Here is a 16,725-nt window from a genome sequence, read left to right on the forward strand (position 1 = left end):
CTGTCATGTTATTTAAGTACCTCTGTCATGATATTTAAGTACCTCTGTCATGTTATTTAAGTACCTCTGTCATGTTATTTAAGTACCTCTGTCATGTTATTTAAGTACCTCTGTCATGTTATTTAACTCATCTAGTGCCATTCGCGAGATATCTCGCGAAATGTACTCGAGTATCTGTAGTGCCATTCACGGGATATCTCGGGAAAAGTAATATATTACTGTAACGGCGAGTACATTACCGAGAAGAATGGCCGGCGGTCCGGAGACGAAATCCGTCGCTGATTTCGCATCATCACGGCTCCACGAGCACAAAATAGTCCCATCCATAACATTGAGGTGGACGGGGGATCTCATCTTTAATGTCCATTATCTCAAAACTACACTTTAGAAGCTAGGATGGAGGCAGATGCTCGCTTATGTTACACAGTTATAAAAGCTCCCGGTCGGCCATTACACAACTCCACGTGGACACGGATCGGTTCCGGCGCACGATCCGATGACGTCAGACCGGAAGTGATTGCGCGGTGGACTTCTGGCCTTCAAAATAAGACAACGCAAGTGAATGGGACCTGAAGGAGGCACTTTGGACATTATAATCCGTTAATGTCTGGGGCTCAGAATGAGTTAAGTACCTCTGTCATGCCCTCCTGTCCGAAGTAGCTGAGCTCGTTGCCGTCCAGAACGACGCTGGCCGTGTAGAAGGTGTCGGGTTCGATCTGCACCGGGTGCTCGAACCACACGGCGAAGGTGTTGGACGAGCCGTCTGAGAAGAACTTGATGACCCTGTGGCCTAGCGTGGTGGCGGCGGATGCCACGCCCCCGGGCCTCTTCAGCTCAATGCGGGCGCTGTACTCGGCCGAGCCGCAGCTGGAGCCGTAGAGTCCGAACCCCGCGATGAACACCCGCTTATCCACCGCAAACTGAAGAGAACAGACAGGGTTAGAACCCCGCCATGAACACCCGCTTATCCACCGCTGTGATGCCCCACACATTGAGTCTGTCATTAGAGGTGTGCCTGCCTTGCTTAACTGTGTCCTAATAGGTGAGCTGGGTGGGGCCTCATTGTCTGGTTGGTCTAATGGCTCATAGGAGAGCACCTGGGCCCGGGTGCCTCCAGGAGTCTACAAAAGCCCTGTCCATGCCAGTCTGAAGGAGAGATCCAGAGGAGGCAGACCTGTCTCCACCATGCCCTGTTGTTATGTTTAGCTTTACTTTCCATCCAACACCCTGCACTACACCATGTTCCACTCATCCACATTTACACCACTGATCACTGACTCCACACTTCATAGGATCCTTTTGGCCTGTTGTTGACCACCTTTAGTTTATTGTCCTAGCCTTTATTTAATAAATACACCTTGTTACACTTTTGCCATGTCTCCTCTCCCCTTCGTTTTGTTACTGCTTGAGCCAGCTGTGACACCGCAAACTGAAGAGAACAGACAGGGTTAGAACCCCGCCATGAACACCCGCTTATCCACCGCAAACTGGAAGAGAACAGACAGGGTTAGAACCCCGCCATGAACACCCGCTTATCCACCGCAAACTGGAAGAGAACAGACATAGTCAGGGAGCCACAGGCCCAAAATGTGAAAGGACCTGTGATGTCATGACATACTTTATTTTTTTTTATTCATTTGGTCATTAAGGTCCACAGAATGAGAGGCCTGCTCTGCCGGAAACATTGCGAAAAAGAGTTATAGCCATTTGTATATTCACTGTCCCATTGACTTCACTATACAGGAAAAGAGAAATATTTAAAAAATAAAATCTTCTATAAGTAGCATGTGAGGGGTCAAACTAGGGGTTCATGATTCTGAATCCATTGCAAGCATTTGTATTGCATGAAAAACATTCTGTATCTCCACTGGTTGCTATGGTAACTGGTTGCTACGGTAACTTACCTGGATGCTGTCACAGCGTCCTCTGTATCTCCACTGGTTGCTATGGTAACTGGTTGCTATGGTAACCTACCTGGATGCTGTCCTCTGTATCTCCACTGGTTGCTATGGTAACCTACCTGGATGCTGTCCTCTGTATCTCCACTGGTTGCTATGGTAACCTACCTGGATGCTGTCCTCTGTATCTCCACTGGTTACTATGGTAACTGGTTGCTATAGTAACTGGTTGCTATGGTAACCTACCTGGATGCTGTCACAGCGTCCTCTGTATCTCCACTGGTTGCTGCGGTAGGCGCAGGACTGGAAGCGGTGGCAGCGCTGCGGGGCGAGGCCCTGGCGCGGCACGCTGTGGAACAGCAGCGCGGGTTTGTTGGCCGCCGTGTACCACAGGAAGATGGCGTTGGTCTCGTTCAGCGTCAGCACGCCAGACTGGGCGGGGCCGTTGGCAAAGTCATCCAGAGCCATGGTGGGGATGCGGATCAGGTAGATGGCCTTACCTGGAGGAAACACATGGTTTACAATGGAGAATGATTAATGCACTCTCTCTGATGATGCACGCAGCGTACAACCCCTGTGTGTGTGTGTGTGTGTGTGTGTGTGTGTGTGTGTGTGTGTGTGTGTGTGTGTGTGTGTGTGTGTGTGTGTTAGTGTGTGTTTGTGCTCGCGCTCATGCTGCAGCCACGGAGACATAACTCTGAGCATGGAGAAAAGTCCCACGCTGAGGCAAACGTGTTGTTGTGGTTTGATTGGAAGTGGTGTGCTGCTGAATGGAACTCCTAGCTTGTGTTCCCACTACTGTCCTGTCCCTTGCACTGGATGTTTATTTTTCAGCGCTGTTGTGTGCAGTCGCAGTGCACTGTGCCAGTCTCGTCCGTCCAACGCACATCACATCACTCAAGTAAATCCTGGCTTTTATACTTCTTCATCACGGTGTGTTCCGTGCCAAAAGTGGCTGATCTACAAGTTCACACCGCCTCGCATCCGCGACGTGTTGTGAGCGTGTAGATCTGCTATTTTCCAGGCGCAGAACCTAGAACCTAGAACCAGTGGTCTGTTCTCACCTAGAACCAGTGGTTTGTTCTCACCTAGAACCAGTGGTTTGTTCTCACCTAGAACCAGTGGTCTGTTCTCACCTAGAACCAGTAGAACCAGTGGTCTGTTCTCACCTAGAACCAGTAGAACCAGTGGTCTGTTCTCACCTAGAACCAGTAGAACCAGTGGTCTGTTCTCACCTAGAACCAGTCGTTTGTTCTCACCTAGAACCAGTGGTTTGTTCTCACCTAGAACCAGTAGAACCAGTGGTCTGTTCTCACCTAGAACCAGTAGAACCAGTGGTCTGTTCTCACCTAGAACCAGTCGTTTGTTCTCACCTAGAACCAGTGGTTTGTTCTCACCTAGAACCAGTAGAACCAGTGGTCTGTTCTCACCTAGAACCAGTAGAACCAGTGGTCTGTTCTCACCTAGAACCAGTAGAACCAGTGGTCTGTTCTCACCTAGAACCAGTAGAACCAGTGGTCTGTTCTCACCTAGAACCAGTCGTTTATTCTCGATGCTTGGCACCAGGTCTTGTCGCTGGCACTCGGCCTCGGCCCAGCTCAGCGCGGCATCGAACACCACCATCTCCTTGGTGTTGAGCGTCTCTCGTCTCAGGATGCTCTCCAACGTCTGGGCGTCGATGTCACAGAAACCCTCCGAGCGCAGAGCCAGCTCCGCCTGGCCAAAGGGATGGAACCGTTAGAGGACAGGGTTCGAATTCATTCTTTACGTTTCCCGACCTGTCCTGGAATGCTCCACGTTTCTCCAACTTTTCTCCAACTTATTTTATTTTCATAGCATGTTTATTTGTATCGCAACAATCTCCATCTGCTGTAAAAAATATAATTTATATATATATCCAGTAAGAGACTGGACCCCACCCGAGACAAACACGAGACAGGGCAGTGTAACACCCACCTGAGCATGGTTGGGTCTCTAGACCAGTGGTTCCCAAACTTTTTTTGTCTCAGGTCACCCCATAAATATTCTTTTTTTAATCCGAGGCACCCCTACATTATAATTTTCACTCCCAGCACCTTATATTTATAGCATATCGTCGTTGTCGGGTGGAAACCTTGTATGTCCAAAACCGTTCACTAGTTTTGTGCGACAGTCTTGTATGATGAAGCAGAGCAAAAGACGTACATATTTGAAACTTGGAGATACAAGGTTTCTGCCCGACAGTGACGATATTTTTTTGATTAATTTTGCGAGGAAAACGTTGAGATAATAGCCATTTTGGTTAGAACTGACTGAAAATAACTTTGTACATCAAATTTAAAATGATACTAAATATTTTTTCAAGTGTCCAAATAAATTCCAAATATTATAAAATGATCTCGTGGCACTGCTGTCACGGCACCCCAGGGTGTCCTGTCACCCACTTTGAAAACCCCTGCATTAGGACAGCAAAAACACCCACCTGAGCATCGATGACGTCCCAGCATCTCTGCGTCAGGTCGGGCTCCTCAAACAGACAGCTCTGGGACAGCAGAACGCAGGCGTTCTTGGCGCTCAGGCTGGTCTCCAGGAAGGTGACGCAGGCGCGCGCCAGGTGGGGGACGATGTACTTCTTAGCGGCGTAGAGCGTGGCCAGCACCGTGTCCGCACACAGCTCGATCTCATCACAGTAGATGTACCTGATGATATTAACCCATTTAGGCATAGCATTGAATGCTTTAACCAGTGAAAAATAGCAGATATACAAGCTCACAGCGCGGCACCGAGATAGTGTAGATATGCTATTTTTGAAAAAGTCGTAAAAATGTGTGCAAATCTTTGAATATAATGTATTTTCAAAGCGAACGTTTGTAACTCAAATTTTGCTTCTGGGTGGTCCCTGGAACTAAATATGTTGAATGGGGGTCCGTGGCCAAATACATATCATTTTGGGGGTCCTTCACATGAAAAGGTTTGAGAACCACTGACATAGTAGTCTCTCAAGAACAGACTTTCTTTTAATGGTAAAAGAATCTACCCGTGTGTCACACCAAAAGCCCCAGACACCAATGTCTGTGTAACATCACCCATGCAACTATGGGGCTTTTAAGCCGTGACATCATTTTGTAGGCAGGGGAGAACTCTGCCCCCAGAGCATTTTCTGTCCCTCGCTATTTCAACAGATCCGAGACAAAAATAATGACTAAAGTATAATTCTAACACTTTCCTTTCAACAACAAAGAGAAGAAAAACTTGTAAATAGTAAAAATAGTAAAAGGATTCACAGAAACTGGGGGCAGAAATTCTCCTCTGCCTACAAAATGATGTCATACTTAACAGCCCCATAGGCAATGCGGTCACAGATTTATGTGTAAGCCCTGGACACCAATGTCTATGTAACATCCATGCACCTATCTGTCTGTCCGCGAGACGCTGAAAAATTTGCTGTCAAAAACAACATTGCTCAGGTCATGCCATTGGTTTGAGGGGCATTAAGGCCACTGTGGCCTCAGGTCATGCCATTGGTTTGAGGGGCATTAAGGCCACTGTGGTCTCAGGTCATGCCATTGGTTTGAGGGGCATTAAGGCCACTGTGGCCTCAGGTCATGCCATTGGTTTGAGGGGCATTAAGGCCACTGTGGTCTCGCATGCCATTGGTTTGAGGGGCATTAAGGCCACTGTGGTCTCAGGTCATGCCATTGGTTTGAGGGGCATTAAGGCCACTGTGGCCTCAGGTCATGCCATTGGTTTGAGGGGCATTAAGGCCACTGTGGTCTCAGGTCATGCCATTGGTTTGAGGGGCATTAAGGCCACTGTGGCCTCAGGTCATGCCATTGGTTTGAGGGGCATTAAGGCCACTGTGGTCTCGCATGCCATTGGTTTGAGGGGCATTAAGGCCACTGTGGCCTCAGGTCATGCCATTGGTTTGAGGGGCATTAAGGCCACTGTGGCCTCAGGTCATGCCATTGGTTTGAGGGGCATTAAGGCCACTGTGGTCTCAGGTCATGCCATTGGTTTGAGGGGCATTAAGGCCACTGTGGCCTCAGGTCCTGCCATTGTTTTGAGGGGCATTAAGGCCACTGTGGTCTCAGGTCATGCCATTGGTTTGAGGGGTATTAAGGCCACTGTGGCCTCAGGTCATGCCATTGGTTTGAGGGGCATTAAGGCCACTGTGGCCTCAGGTCATGACATTGGTTTGAGGGGCATTAAGGCCACTGTGGCCTCAGGTCATGACATTGGTTTGAGGGGCATTAAGGCCACTGTGGCCTCAGGTCATGCCATTGGTTTGAGGGGCATTAAGGCCACTGTGGTCTCAGGTCATGCCATTGGTTTGAGGGGCATTAAGGCCACTGTGGTCTCAGGTCATGTCATTGGTTTGAGGGGCATTAAGGCCACTGTGGTCTCAGGTCATGCCATTGGTTTGAGGGGCATTACGGCCACTGTGGTCTCAGGTCATGCCATTGGTTTGAGGGGCACAAGGCCAAACTGAGGGGCCTTCATGAAATTCCTGTCCTGCTAACTCATTGATTGCCAAGGCCCGAGTTTCCCGAGTTATTACTGTAGTCCCAGGCTGCCACAGCCCGAGTTTCCCGAGTTGGCAGCCATTTAAAAAAAAAAGAAAAAAACATTTTTTTTTTTATAAACAAATTTCCAAAAATGCCTAAAATGTATTAGGCATGATCGCAATCGCGAAATTGCATGTTTAGCCCCATAACAAACACATCTTTCAAAATGGCAAAATGTTTGTTTTGTCTGACTTTGAAGGCTTCCATCTCATGAATGCCTGAACGGATTTCCAAGCTGAGTTTTTGTTTGAAAGCTGTTAAAAAGTACTACACATATGATGCATAATCTAGGCATGGGCGTGCACGATCCGTGCACTAAAGATTTATCCATGCACTAGAAATTTAGGAAGGTGGCAGTGTTTGTTTTGTCTGACTTTGAAGGCTTCTATCTCATGAATGCCTGAACGGATTTCCAAGCGGATTTTTTGTTTGAAAGCTGTTAAAAAGTACTACACATATGGTGCATTATCTAGGCATGGGCGTGCACGATCCGTGCACTAAAAATTGATCCGTGCACTAGAAATTTAGGAACGTGGCATCCTGGTACTTGGCGGCCATCTTGAAAAGGGCAATCAATGAGTTAATAACAGTACATATTTATTAATATGAATATACATATAGTTATTCATACGTACTTCAGCATGGCCAGGAATGAGGTTGGTTCAACGTCAGGGATGGGGATCTCATCCTGGTCTTCAGCCAGCTCTCCATAAAACATGGCATGGAACACGGAGCTGCCCACCGCTAGAACATACTAGATAGATCATAAAACACACATAAAACATGGCATGGAACACTGAACTGAACTGCTAGAACATACTAGATAGATCATAAAACACACATAAAACATGGCATGGAACACTGAGCTGAACTGCTGAACATACTGGAACACACATAAAACATGGCATGGAATACTGGACTGAACTGCTAGAACATACTGGAACACACATAAAACATGGCATGGAATACTGAACTGAACCGCTAGAACATATTAGATAGAACACACATAAAACTTTGTACTTTTTCCAGAACTGTTCATTAGAAAGGAACGGCTCCCTATACTGTGAACCGGATCCCATCGATCATTTCAAAGAGCCGTTCTAAAGACTTGATTCGTTTGCGAACGTCCCACCTCTACGGAGGACCCGGTGAAATTTGCCAGGCCGCATAGAATGTCCGCGTTAGGTTAGACTGGTACCTTGTGACCTGGAATGCGTTGAGTGCCCCCTGGAGGTCCAACCACGAAGTGCACGTCTGCCATCACCTCATTGTTGAACATGACTGAGTTCCTGTTGGTGGAAATGAAATACTTAATAATATAAGTATATAATATAAGTATATATTAATATAAGTATATATTAATAAATTAAATACTTATTATTATCATCAACACATTTACTGACATTGACGGAACGGAACCAGTTAACAGACAGCCTGACGTTTTATTTTGAAGAGCCCCGGAAGCGTGGAAATGCGTGTGCATGTTGTGCAATGTGACGATCTGTTTGTTTTGAATGTTAAGCTGAAAAATCCCTTTGTGACGATGAAAGATTCAATCAGAGTATAGAGGAGGGGCTGAAAGCAGACACTTAGAAACACAGCATTGATTAATTTATTGATTGGTTGAATACTTTATTAACCTTTCTCTGATGGTAATATAGACTCCTAAAGGTTAACTCATTCTGAGCCCAGGACATTAACGGATTAGGGGGTCCAGAGTGCCCCCTCCCGGCCCCATTAACGGCCGCTGTCTTATTTTGAAGGCCAGAAGTCTAGACCGGAAGTACTTCCGGTCTGACGTCATCGGATCGTGCGCCGGAACCGATGCGTGTCCACGTGGAGTTGTGTAATGGCCGACCGGGAGCTTTTATAACTGTGTAAAATAAGCGAGCATCTGCCTCCATCCTAGCTTCTAAAGTGTAGTTTTGAGATAATGGACATTAAAGATGAGATCGGCCATCCACCTCAATGTTATGGGATGACTATTGTGTGCTCGTGGAGCCGTGATGATGACAAATCAGCGCGGATTTCGTCTCCGGAGCGTCGGCCATTGTACTAGGTATTTTTACTCGCCGTTACAGTAATATATTACTTTTCCCGCGACATCGCGTGGATGGCACTATAGATACTCTATTACTTTTCCCGCGACATCGCGGGGTTGGCTTTTAATGAGTTAAAATATGCAATCGCACAATTTCTTAAATAATCAGCAGAACGGCACAGATTATGCAGGGGCAACTTTTTTTCTTTTTCAAAAAGGGCGCATGAACTATTTTTTTGCAACGTTTCGCACATTTCACATCTTCCGCGTATTTCACAACGTCTTGCATATTTCGCAACTTCCCGCATATTTCAAAATCAGATAAAACCCAGCATATTTCACAACTTTCACATATTTCTCTATTCTTTTTTGCATTTTCTGGAACATTTTTAGCTTATTTTGCAACTTTCGCAGCATAAAAGCACATAAAAAATCCAGCATATTTCATCCCAAAAACAAGGCTTTTTGACCTTTCTCTGATGGTAATATAGACTCATCAGGGTTTAAATTACAACCTTTAAGGGTAAAAAGCTCACCTTTCTCTGATAGTGGGGTAGACCCCCTGCATAAGGGTAAAATTATCACCTTTCTCTGATAGTGGGGTAGACCCATAAGGGTAAAATGAGTACCTTTCTCTGATAGTGGGGTAGACCCATAAGGGTTAAATGAGTACCTTTCTCTGATAGTGGGGTAGACCCATAAGGGTAAAATGAGTACCTTTCTCTGATAGTGGGGTAGACCCATAAGGGTAAAATGAGTACCTTTCTCTGATAGTGGGGTAGACCCATAAGGGTAAAATGAGTACCTTTCTCTGATAGTGGGGTAGACCCATAAGGGTTAAATGAGTACCTTTCTCTGATAGTGGGGTAGACCCATAAGGGTTAAATGAGTACCTTTCTCTGATAGTGGGGTAGACCCATAAGGGTTAAATGAGTACCTTTCTCTGATAGTGGGGTAGACCCATAAGGGTTAAATGAGTACCTTTCTCTGATAGTGGGGTAGACCCATAAGGGTTAAATGAGTACCTTTCTCTGATAGTGGGGTAGACCCATAAGGGTTAAATGAGTACCTTTCTCTGATAGTGGGGTAGACCCATAAGGGTTAAATGAGTACCTTTCTCTGATAGTGGGGTAGACCCATAAGGTTTAAATGAGTACCTTTCTCTGATAGTGGGGTAGACCCCCTGCCAGGTGGAGTTGTGCGGGTGCCCAGAGAGGGTGTGGTTGTTGTTGTTGAGGTGGGTGTGGTTGCTGTGGGTGGGGTTGTGGTGATGGAGGGTGGAGCTGGTGGAAGAGGTAACACTGCTGCTGGAGCCTGCACGCACACACGCACGCACACACGCACGCGCACACACACACGCACGCACGCACGCACGCATGCACGCACACACACACACACACACACACACACACACACACACAGTGACGTCATTACGTGCGCGTCACGCGTCTCTGACGCATTCACTTTGCCTAAAGACGCATTCACGTCAGTGTCCTTGGGTCCCACGGACGCATCGCCTCCATTGGAGTCCACGTTAAAATAATTTACCACGTTGCGAAAAAAAAAATATTTTAAAAAGTCCAGACGCCACCATTGTTCATGGGTGAAGGCATGCTACTTAACGCTATGTTAACACAAATGAAATCCGCGTAGAAAGTCTTAAAACAGACGATAGAACTAACGACAGTGTGTTTTGAACGCCATTGTGTGTCCGTGGATGGTCACAGAATTCAATGGGTGCCTGAGTTTTAGCGTAGCACCGGGCCGCTCTCTGACCATAGTGGCACAGCGTGTTAGGTGATACACCAAAAAGTGTTCCCCCACAGAACGTGTATGGCGCAGAAACATGACATGCTCACTGCTCACACAGCGACCTGCCTCCTCTCCCTCTGTCCTCTTCATTCAATAACAACTGGATACACGCGCTATTGTTTATAGATGTGGTGGACATTGGACAACGTTACGTGTTAGAAGCCACACAGGTCTTCATTGCGTCTTTACAACAATAGCGACGATTAACGTCGTGGTGAACGCTATGGTGAACGTGGTCAAATAACCTTTATTGGCTCAACTACAACACGGAGGAAGCAAGCTAGCCTAGCATGTATGCTATCTGAGACAGTATGTATGTAGCCTAGGCTGCCTAACTGTTTGATTGATTATAGTGTTTTCGTGGCGGCGCCGTCCATTTGGTGGTCCGCCGGGGCAGCGGACCACCGCGGCCGCCTGTGCCTTGCACTCGCGCATCCATAGAGGGGCGGCACGTCCCTCTATGATCAACCGTTCAAAACAAAAGTAGCCGATCTACAAGCAATCCTAATCCACTGTTTTTGACCCAGTCCACTGGTTCTTTGTACAGTAGAGCAAACACAAGCACGGCATTTCCCCCATTCCATAGAAGCAGTAACAGTACAAACAGGAGACATCATGATCTCACTTAGAAGATCCATATAGGTGGCTGTTGATTGTGAAGACTCGGTAAAAGCTTCTATCTACGCCCCCAAGTGGTCAACATCCGATATTACCGGTTAGGTATAAAAAAAAAAATCAAACCATCACATGACTATTTGGAAGTATTAAAATTGTAAGATTTGGAATTGTGGTTCATTTCTTTCAGACACATTTCTGCGTAACATGAACATAACCATATAATAACCAATTCAAGTTAAATGCTGCACTTTGTCAAAAATGACATGACGCGTTGAATTTTTGTGGGACCCATAAAATATCCCTGGGACTCATCCGAAAGACCTGTCTTGGGTCCCGGGACTCATTACATTAAAAACCTATTAACATCACTGCACACACACACACACACACACACACACACACACACATTTAGTTAGGAGATGCAGAATTTCTCACACATTTCCTTCATTTAGCCTTTGCCACAGGGTGAAATGAACAAACTTAATAGAAAACTCACAAAGCAAACAAGCCTGACCCCCACAATACCTGACAAGGGGACAAGAACTGCCATCAGAACACTAAAATACATACTGTGGCGTTTCCATAAAGCCTCTTAATGTGCATTTAAGGCTTATTCGCTAAATCTTTTTTATGGAAACACTTCAGAATGCAAATAAACTTTCATTTTTTGCAACAAAAAAAAATATCCGCTTGGAGGAGGTGGATTTTGAGGCTTTATCGAATAAACTAAATGCGCATTTGTGAATGGAAACGAGTCAGACAATAAATGCGAATACATTATGACGTTCTGGGTCCATATCGTCCGCCAACTTAACACTTTCCCCTGCCGCTTAACGTCCATTAGCCCACAAAACAAACCGGTTGTTTGTTACACATGGAGTGACACGGACCGTGTGTCAATTCCTCCCATTCACCTCCGATCTACAAGCTCACAGCAGCTCGCATCCGCGTCTCTGCGCTGCGTTGTGAGCTTGCAGATCGGCCATTGCAGGATGAGCACTGTGCAGCGACGCGACCGGACAGGATTCAACTCAATAACAAGTCGCCTATGCACAATGCCCAAAGACAGGTAGTGTATGCCAGTGGTTCTCAACCATTTGAGGCTGTGACCCCTCGAAATAATCATGTTTTAACTGGGGACCCCGGCACCTTGACAAGCACTAAGAATTGAGGAATTTTGTATAACACGGTTCTATTGTGAAAATAGCAGATCTACATGCTCACAACGCCTCGCGTTGTGAGCAAGTAGATCTGCTATTTTCACAATTTCTGCCTCTAATATTTGAAAATTTGGCCAATGTTTAATTTGTCATTTCAGAGGTATTAACAAAATCAATAACCAAAGACAATGCATAGCCATTTTTTCCAGGACCTTCCAGGACCCTTGATGAATTCCAAAACTTTTCCAGTACTGGAAAAATATTTTTCTAATTTCAAAATATTTCCAGGAATTTCATGACCGTGTGAACCCTGGTTGTAGGCTACGTACCTGCAGAGGATGATGGAACCAACTTCTTGGTGGGATACAGCTCGGCCGCCATGGTGACCCCCCCGCGACCTCTACAAGGACCCCGCGGGTCGGCTCATGACCCCGTGACCTCTAGGAGGACAACACAGGTCGGGTCATGGCAGGTCGGCTTCCGGAGGTCAGACTTCTGAACCGTCGGAGGAACGGTGGCTTTTTTCAGACTTATACTGTCCACCTGCAAGTCCAGTAAGGAAGAGTAAAACCCTTTGCACACAGGACAGTTGCTTTTTTTTTCTTTTTTTCGTTTGCTGCATTAATAAAACGCATTGGATTTGGTGTGCAATGCTGTGCAATGCTCAGAGTTACTACAGGGGGTCTTCCAAATCTTTGTGTGGTAGAAACTTTTGTTTCTCCTTTGAACCCTAGCGTCAGTATTCTGAGAACTTTAGACAAAAATAGCAGATCTACAAGCTCACAACGTGAGGCGTTGTGAGCTTGTAGATCTTAATTTTCGGCAAAGAGCTTTGGTGTAGAGGGGAAAAAGAGCAGACTAAGTACAGAGTGAAAGCTCAAGTTTATTAAGTATTGACGGTTCAAGTGGTCAAATATCTGAAAACACAAATTGACATGAATCCAAAATACACTGATGATTGTGCTGTCAAACAATGAAACAGTATGGAATCTATGAACAGGTTGTGGGGGTCCCTGCTTCATCTCTCTCTCAACTAAGGGGTCCTTGGCCTGAAAACGTTGAGGACCCCTGCTCTAGCAGAAACATAACTGATCTACAAGCTCTGAAGCATCACAACTACTGATCTAGAAGTTGCGACAGGCTGTCCAGGCTACACTGAGCCTAAGTGGGATGCGCCTGGACCGGTAGGGCACAGGGCGCCCCAATATCACCATGTTCAATGCCACAATATATTTTTAAAAAATAATCTAATTGAGAATCAATGTATCCATGATTTAAAGAAGACAAAAAATAAGTATCAGAAAGACACGGTTTATATTATTTATAAATTGTTATAATAGGCATAATATAAATAAGAATCGCAATATAAAAAATAATCGAAATATAAATAAGAATCGCAATATAAATCCACCCCAGGTATCGAGATTAATTGAATCGCCTTAAAAAAAAGGAAATAGAAAATGTATTATCTGCAAGCTCTGGGGGGGGCAGAAAAAGCACTGATCTATAAGCTATATAAGCAGACAAGAACTGATCTACAAGCTGTAAAAAAAGAGAAGAAAACACACACACACACACACACACACACACACACACACACACACACACATAGATACTTGAAGCTCTAGCTAGCAGAAAACAACTGATCTACAAACTCTCTGAAACTTTAAGGGCCCTGCACTGACCTACAAGCTGTGCGGAGGCAACAGATCTGCAAGCTGCAGAGGCTCAGAACGGCTTGTAGATCAGTGCTTTTAGACCTAGGCAGCGACACCAGTCAAAACGTTAGCATCCCGTTAGCATAGCGGCTAACGGCTCACTGTTTTATCTGTTATTGGTGGTTTAAATAAAAAACCTTTGCAGTGTTTTTGTGACGCAGCAGAGTCAGCAGGTTGACGTAGCAGATTACAGCTGATGAGGAGTTAATTAAGTGTAATTAGGAGGTAATTAAGCCTTGGTTTCGGCAGCTAGCTGTTAGCTGCTGTTAGCTGCTAGCTGCAGTGAAAACACTCTTTGTTGTTTACTGGAGCTGGGACGTTCGCGAACGAATCGAGTCTTTTGAACGGCTCTTTGAAATGAACGATAGGATTCCTTTCTAATGAACAATTTATTGATTGATTGATTGATTAATTGAAGACTTTATTGTCAGTTTGCATAGGAAAAGGTACAGTTTCATGACGGTACAGTTCACTGGTACAAGGTCTACTAAAAGGAGATCCATGAAAAGACTAAGCTTATTTCCACAGGAAACCATTAGTATCTCATATAACATGGCAGACAAATAGAACACAGTACTATATGCAGTAGATACGTAAAGAAAAGAAAATGAGAGAACAAAAAAAAAGAAAACGAACAAAAAAAATAAAACAGTGGGAAAAGTACTCAATTTCTTTACTTTAATATTAATACTGCAATCAAGTAGTACTTGAGTAAAAGTTTAAAAAAAAGTATTGGTATCAAAATGTACTTAAAGTACCAATATTAGAACGTACTCATTATGCAGAATGTCCTGTTTCACAGGTTTTCCAATGAGTCAAGTGTTGAAAAATAATTTGAAAATGGCAGATCTACAAGCTCACAATGCGTCGCAACGTGACACATTGTGAGCTTGTAGATTGGCTATTTTCAAATGGCAGGTTTGTAGCCTACTTATATATGTCCGAAATAAATGTATAAAGGGTTGAAGTTATTTGTAATTATAATCAAATCTACAAAGTAACTAATAGAATGAGCCTCTTGAACGGCTCTTTGAAAGGAACGGATTCCAGAGATCCGGCTCACTTCAAAGAGCCATAAATCCCATCTCTATTGTTTACACACACTGAGTTGCCAGGTTGTGTCTGTGGTGAGAGAGAAACAAGCAAACCCGTCCAGCCAGGGTCCATGAAAACAAACACAGGAAGAAGTAAGTATTAAAACACATTCTACCGATTTAAACACATATAATATAGCATAATAAAAGCCTAATGTAGATCTGCTAGTTTATTTGAAAATAGCAGATCTACCAGAATAAATGTGGACTGTTATTTGAAACTTTTTACAACAAACTTGGCCGGTTTGGTGTAAACTTGGTGTAACTTTGTTACTGTTACTGTTAATTGTTACTGTCTTGTGTCTTGTAAATATCTATGTCACAGTTTTTTTTTTTTTTTTTTTTTTTTAGTTTCAGTGAAATTGAGAACAGAGCGCTCGTCGTGCGGCGTGGATGAGATACATAAAAGTGGTTCCTGTGGCGAAAAGCTAAGGATCTCCTTTTAGTTGACCTTCTACCAGTGAACTGTAATGTCATTAAAGGGATATTTCACTTTCAAAAAAATATTTTGTCATTTTATCGTCTAATCAGGGGTTTGAGTCACCAGAAAAAAAGGACAGTTGTTTTCAATGGTTAAAATGGAATTAGCCTTATTCACGGCCCGCCCACTCAGCATCCCCAGGGTGCTGAAGTCACATTTTGAAGGGGAAAATCCCACTATAGCCTATAGAGTTAACACAGAAATCACAAATTTAATGCAATTTCCGAATAGTAAAGTATAAAATACGGCTAGCATGATCAAGAACACATGATAGTAAAAGGCACAAAGCATTATTACTTTACCGTTCAAAATTATGATTTGTTGGCTTTAAGTCCAGCTGTTTCTGTTATAGTTTCCCCTTCTAAATTGATGTCAGCACCCGGGGGAGGCTGAGAAATTTGCTGAGTGGGCGGGCCGTGAATAAGGCTTAATGGGTTTGTATAGGAAGGTCCTGGAAGGGGGAAATGGGGGGAAATTATTATCAAATATCTAAATACTGAATGAAGAAATTCAAAAACTGTAGACGATAAAATGACAAAAAAAAATTGAAAGTGAAATATCCCTTTAAACAGTACTGTACCTTTTCCTATGCAACCTTCTAATAAAGTCTTCAATGCCTATTATAACTACACTGTAGAAAACAAGCACAATAAAACGCAACCAGCAACTAATATTTGCAAGCAACTCTACAGTAAAAAACAAGCCCAAAGTAGCTTACAATGAACAGACGTGGCAACGCTGGTGGCAGACTGCTCTGTCTTCTTCTGTTGGTTTAATCTGGAAGGATGGACGTCTGGAAAGCCAGCGACTAGCGCCCTCTACAGGCCAGGTTCCCAAACCTTTTAGCTGGAGATGAAGCGTTATTTGGAATTGCACACGCGTTCTGGGCAAACCCCGCCCATGGAAGCTTTTGATTGGCTGAACTGGCGCTAGGGAGCGCTCCTTTTTGTCCGCTTGGACCGCACAGAGGTGCGCGGTGCGTTTATCGTGCGCTTGCCCAGGCCTTACGGCCTGGGCATAAATAGAACGATTGCATTCACCACGGCTTCGTAACTCGCGCGGCGCTCCGCCGGCCGCGCGGCCCTGGCCCGCTCTTCGCGGCCACTCGCGCCTGCGGCGCTCGGGGGCGAAGAGCAGGACCAAGGTCCGCTGGCCTTCGCGCCGCTTGCAGTGTCGTGGACAATAATCAACGCCTCCGCCCAGAACGCGTGTGCAATTCCAAATAACGCGGAGATGAAGGGACCATTATGGGGTCAGTTCTCCCCACAACCACTTGACTGTACAGTCAGTCTGTGTTACACATTTCTATTGTTGTTTAGACAGTCTGTGTTACACATTTCTATTGTTGTTTAGACAGTC

General features: G+C 44.9%; 1 protein-coding gene across 2 annotated transcripts in view; it reads right to left on the minus strand.

The window, feature by feature from the left end:
* The window catches only part of LOC308281235 (BTB/POZ domain-containing protein 3-like), a 19,260-nt gene extending 5,195 nt beyond the window's left edge, over positions 1–14,065 (minus strand). The window contains exons 1-9 of one of the 2 annotated variants that reach the window (XM_080721364.1): positions 13,929–14,065; positions 12,403–12,616; positions 9,641–9,797; positions 7,641–7,731; positions 7,078–7,196; positions 4,360–4,576; positions 3,428–3,614; positions 2,145–2,398; positions 633–920 (exon numbers count right to left, since the gene is read on the minus strand). In XM_080721364.1, the coding sequence (XP_080577490.1) occupies positions 633–920; positions 2,145–2,398; positions 3,428–3,614; positions 4,360–4,576; positions 7,078–7,196; positions 7,641–7,731; positions 9,641–9,797; positions 12,403–12,454 (1,365 nt within the window). In that variant the 5' untranslated portion in view covers positions 12,455–12,616; positions 13,929–14,065. Of the gene's footprint in view, positions 1–632; positions 921–2,144; positions 2,399–3,427; positions 3,615–4,359; positions 4,577–7,077; positions 7,197–7,640; positions 7,732–9,019; positions 9,044–9,640; positions 9,798–12,402; positions 12,617–13,928 lie in introns of those variants that run through there. The other variant, XM_080721365.1, reaches the window with a different exon arrangement.
* Positions 14,066–16,725: the final 2,660 nt, after the last annotated feature.

Source organism: Nannobrachium achirus, assembly GCF_963921795.1.
Source record: "Nannobrachium achirus genome assembly, chromosome: 3".
Lineage (NCBI taxonomy): Eukaryota > Metazoa > Chordata > Actinopteri > Myctophiformes > Myctophidae > Nannobrachium > Nannobrachium achirus.